The 5,361-nt window shown below is 42.5% G+C and overlaps 1 protein-coding gene across 1 annotated transcript in view; it reads right to left on the bottom strand.

Moving 5' to 3' along the window:
• LOC308312420 (girdin-like) overlaps positions 1 to 4,969 on the bottom strand; it is a gene marked incomplete at both ends in the record, with an annotated part of 47,186 nt that extends 42,217 nt beyond the window's left edge. Inside the window, 2 exons of the mRNA XM_080759026.1 lie at positions 4,657 to 4,754; positions 4,907 to 4,969. Coding sequence (XP_080615152.1) covers positions 4,657 to 4,754; positions 4,907 to 4,969 — 161 coding nt within the window. The remainder of the gene's footprint in view (positions 1 to 4,656; positions 4,755 to 4,906) is intronic.
• Between the last annotated feature and the right edge of the window lie 392 nt (positions 4,970 to 5,361).

Here is a 5,361-nt window from a genome sequence, read left to right as displayed (position 1 = left end):
CACACACACACACACACACACACACACACAGAGGGAGAAATAGGAAAGCAAAGAGACAGCAGACAGACAGCCTTTCGGTCTATCTGTCGGTGTTTTTCTAGATGCCATCTGTGTCTCGCTGACTGTCATAAAACACCCGACAACATCCTAATCCAGGAGATTATCTTAATGCTCCTCCCTTCACTTCAACACTATTGTACCGAGGGGGGGGGGGGGGGGGGGGGGGGAGGGCTGGTAACTGGGGGAGGGACTGAAGCTTCACGACAGACAGACAGACAGACAGACAGACAGACAGACAGACAGACAGACACAGACAATCAAAATGTTGCAAATTATATATAGTCTCAGTGTCCGATCATCACCCACACACACAATCTGATAGTTAAACATTGGCTACGTTTACATGAGCAGTTAAATCCCCTTTTCATTCCGAATAGAAGTTCAATCCTATTAAACGTTGTTATGTAAACACCTACAAAAACTTACATCCGAATGAAAACGCTCGATGCGATCTAAAAACCATTCCGATGTCACTGGCCGGATTACTCCGATTTTCAATGCGATTGAAAGAAATTTGACTCATGTATACACTGCTTCGGATGTAAATTCATTCTGGTCTTTCTGAGCATGCTCCAAGGCGCTCATATCCAAGGCGCGCCGTCGGCGCCGAGGAGTTTGCACATCGAGCGCGTTATTTCGTTCCTTTTTTCAGATCCGAAATCCACAAAAAAAACGTGGAGCAGCAGCAGATGAGATACCCCTGATCTGTGTGTGTGTGTGTGTGTGTGTGTGTCACACTGTGTGTGTGTGTGTGTGTGTGTGTGTGTGTGTGTGTGTGTGTGTGTGTTCAACGGTCTCTCTCTCTCTCTCTCAAAAATAACGAGCGACCCGATACAATAATAATCATCAGTGTTGCGTTGCGTGCCCTGGCCGTGCTGTAGATACAAAGTATAGTAGTAGGTAATCATCTCGTTTTTATTTGTAGGCCTACTACTAGTAGGCCTACAAATAAAAACGAGATGATTACCTTCCCAGCGGAGAAGCGGAGCCGCAGCGGGTGGGGAAAAAAAGACGGTAAACACTAAACATATATGCCCGCGCCGCCCCTATCCAACCAGCAGCCTCAAAGCTACTGCGGAATGAAATGATGGGATTTCAAAGTATCGTCTTTCGTCTGTAATATCATGTTTGTATTGTTGAGACAGTCACAATGAATGAACTGCCTATATTTTATGTGTCCAACAGATGGCGTAGTTTCACGTGAATTAACATGTATCATGTCTTCTATCACTTCTCCATATAAACACTCATTCGGAATGACCATTTCCCATGTAAACTCGCGGCAAAAAACATTACATCGGATGTATTTTATTCGGAAGTATTTATTCGGAATGATCACCCTTCATGTAAACGTAGCCATTGACTATTTACCATTCAGAAACTGACATAGAAACATAGGGTTTAACCCTGTGAGAACCACTGACATAGAAACATAGGGTTTAACCCTGTGAGCACCACTGACATAGAAACATAGGGTTTAACCCTGTGAGCACCACTGACACAGAAACATAGGGTTTAACCCTGTGAGCACCACTGACATAGAAACATAGGGTTTAACCCTGTGAGCACCACTGACATAGAAGCATAGGGTTTAACCCTGTGAGCACCACTGACATAGAAACATAGGGTTTAACGCTGTGAGCACCACTGACATAGAAACATAGGGTTTAACCCTGTGAGCACCACTGACACAGAAACATAGGGTTTAACCCTGTGAGCACCACTGACATAGAAACATAGGGTTTAACCCTGTGAACACCACTGACATAGAAACATAGGGTTTAACCCTGTGAACACCACTGACATAGAAACATAGGGTTTAACCCTGTGAGCACCACTGACATAGAAACATAGGGTTTAACCCTGTGAGCACCACTGACATAGAAACATAGGGTTTTCAGAAAACTGTTAGCATTTAAAAGGCACAACAGCGCTGTGATCTTGTAGATCGTCTATTTTCAGCATGCAACTAATTGTACAATGACTCACACTGGTCCACTAGTCCCTTCCTAACATTTTGGTCTAGTTTTTATCTGTTGACGAAATTGTCAGTATATTCACTATAGTCATAGTTTTAGTCATCATAGCGTAAAGTTTTAATTTAGTTTCCATGTAGTTTTCGTCCGATGAAAAAAAGGTAGTCTTACTATGAGACCTAGCAGATCATGTCCGTCTGTCTGTCTGTGTGTCCGTGTGTCACGCTTTTGTGCCCATATATGGAGCTGCTTTGGGGACTCCTTATATGGTTATGTCTGAGTCATGGTGACATGACTGTGATGGCGTGGTCCAACTTGTGCCCATATATGGATCTGCTTTGGGGACTCCTTATATAAATCTTTAAAAAACCCAAATATGTACGAGCTGCGTTCGCTTCCCGCGTTTGCGCGTCTTGCTGGTATAACATGGTCCCGGGGAGACCAGTGTTTTTGGGGACACAACTGGCTCGCGGGCTAAAAGGTCTGTGAACGCCTGCAGTAGCCTGTAGACCGACTGAGAGGGTTTTAATTGTTTCCTGTGTGAGCGCTGAGCCGCCATGCTGTTTACGGCTAAACGATGCAGGGCTCCGGGGCTTAAGAGGGTTCACAGCATGGCCATCCATAGTCCTCAAGGTTTATACATTACAAGTTTGCAGGTCAACACTATAGTAGGACTTCTTGCGTCAGTGAAAGCAAAAGCACGGTAGTTTGATGGTAATAATTATCATTTCTGTATTGGTGTATATATATATATATATATATATTGTATAATATTGCTTGTCCTCCACCACCAGATTAAACACTATAATGACAGCCTATAGTTAGAGGAGCATCTTGGTGATGATAATTCCCTCGGGAACATAAGGCACCCGAGTCATAATCTCTAAGTCTAAGTATTGACTTAAAGACATATATGAAGATGGTCTGTTTATCATGGCTTGATTGTTGCACACCGAAAGGCTATTATGTTATATAATATTAATAATATTTAATGCCCAAGGCCTATAGCTCTGGTCAATTTATGCAAAGTTAGTTTACAAACAAACAAAACGGGATCTGCGGCGTTGCCGGCTCACATTTCAGGAGGACAACCTTTTATTGGTATAGTCCTAAACTAAACTGGAACTCCATAAGGAAGTTCCTTTTTAAAGACGACAGACTACAAAGATCCCCTTTTTATAACGGCAATGTGTTGTTGATGTAGATAGTTATGTAGATATGTGTTGTTATTGTTAATGTAGATAGCGTGGCTGGCGATGTCCTGCAAAGACTTTTAGAAGCACAAGAATAATTCTCTTAGGATTCTGTCACATTTTACAGGAGGCAGTGATGGAAAGTAACTAAGTACATTTACTCGAATACCAAACAACTCGCCCCTTTACCAACTCGCCCCGGGCGTAGGCTACAGCCTGGCGGGACTGGTATTCCTAAAGTAATCTAAGTAAATGATGCTTAAACGGTTAAACCTAACCTTATTCCTAACCTTATAACCTCAGTAAAACTATGTCTAAACCTAACCTTATTGCTAACCTTAACCTCAGTAAAACTATGTCTAAACCTAACCTTAACCTCAGTAAAACTATGTCTAAACCTAACCTTAACCTCAGTAAAACTATGTCTAAACCTAACCTTAACCTCAGTAAAACTGTCTAATCTATATATTAGGAACCAATCAGAATGTAAACAGCAGTCTATGACAGGAACCAATCAGAATGTAAACAGCAGGCTATGACAGGAACCAATCAGAATGTAAACAGTAGGCTATGACAGGAACCAATCAGAATGTAAACAGTAGGCTATGACAGGAACCAATCAGAATGTAAACAGCAGGCTATGACAGGAACCAATCAGAATGTAAACAGTAGGCTATGACAGGAACCAATCAGAATGTAAACAGTAGGCTATGACAGGAACCAATCCGAATGTAAACAGTAGGCTATGACAGGAACCAATCAGAATGTAAACAGTAGGCTATGACAGGAACCAATCAGAATGTAAACAGCAGTCTATGACAGGAACCAATCAGAATGTAAACAGCAGGCTATGACAGGAACCAATCAGAATGTAAACAGTAGGCTATGACAGGAACCAATCAGAATGTAAACAGTAGGCTATGACAGGAACCAATCAGAATGTAAACAGCAGGCTATGACAGGAACCAATCAGAATGTAAACAGCAGGCTATGACAGGAACCAATCAGAATGTAAACAGTAGGCTATGACAGGAACCAATCAGAATGTAAACAGTAGGCTATGACAGGAACCAATCAGAATGTAAACAGTAGGCTATGACAGGGACCAATCAGAATGTAAACAGTAGGCTATGACAGGAACCAATCAGAATGTAAACAGCAGGCTATGACAGGAACCAATCAGAATGTAAAGATAAAGGTTTGGGGCTATGTAAGATAATTGTGTCACATGGTTGGTTTTACTGTACAATGACAGATCCATTCAAGGTGTCTATATAGTGGAGCCAGATAAATCTGCATAATTAATTATTCACCCATGGACATTGTTCAGCATTAGATTTGGATATTAAACTGATTTACCCAAATGCACACTATAGTCCTATATATTAATTAATAGATGTTATAGATATTTCATAATTATAACTTACATTTGGGTCATGATCTCATTCAGAAAGACTCCATCCAGTAATTCCAAAAACTCCAAGTGTGAGGATCCCCCTCCATCGTTGGAAGCAAATGTCTTCACCTTAATGGAAACAAATATATTCATGATTGATTATTGATTATTATTACATGATTAAAAACAGAGCATGAGAGAGAGAGAGAGAGAGAGAGAGAGAGAGAGACCTGCAGAGACACACACATGCAGTTTAATGAATTCCACTAAACATTTCTTACCCAGGTGACCAGTGGGCTCCGCATGAACTGCTCCATGTTGGGTTGAAAAACTCCACTTTCCATCTTTTTACACCGACATGCAGGTCTGAGAGAGACTGGTTAATTAGTATTACTCTCCGTCAGCAGCGGCGACTCAACGACATCCTCCTCCTCTGGGCGGTAGAAAGGACAGACTCGGGGGCTGAGCAGCAGCAGACTGTATACAGTTACAGCAGTACCACGGTCCGTGAGCAGCAGCAGACGGTACAGTACAGTACTGTAAGGTCCATTCTGCCTTGCAGCAGCATTTAGGTCGGCCGGCTGCTGAGGGAACATCGTCTCATCGCTAAACTATAGTATAGTTGCCCGTTCGGTTCCCCTCTGCGACTGCAGTGACATTGGTGCGCAGACAGACAGGCAGGCAGGCAGGCAGGCAGGCAGACAGACAGACAGACAGACAGACAGACAGACAGACA

Source organism: Protomyctophum bolini (genome assembly GCF_963924005.1).
Source record: "Protomyctophum bolini genome assembly, chromosome: 3".
Classification (NCBI taxonomy): domain Eukaryota; kingdom Metazoa; phylum Chordata; class Actinopteri; order Myctophiformes; family Myctophidae; genus Protomyctophum; species Protomyctophum bolini.
Note: the sequence above shows the minus strand (reverse complement) of the source record. Positions and strands in the feature narration are given on the sequence as shown.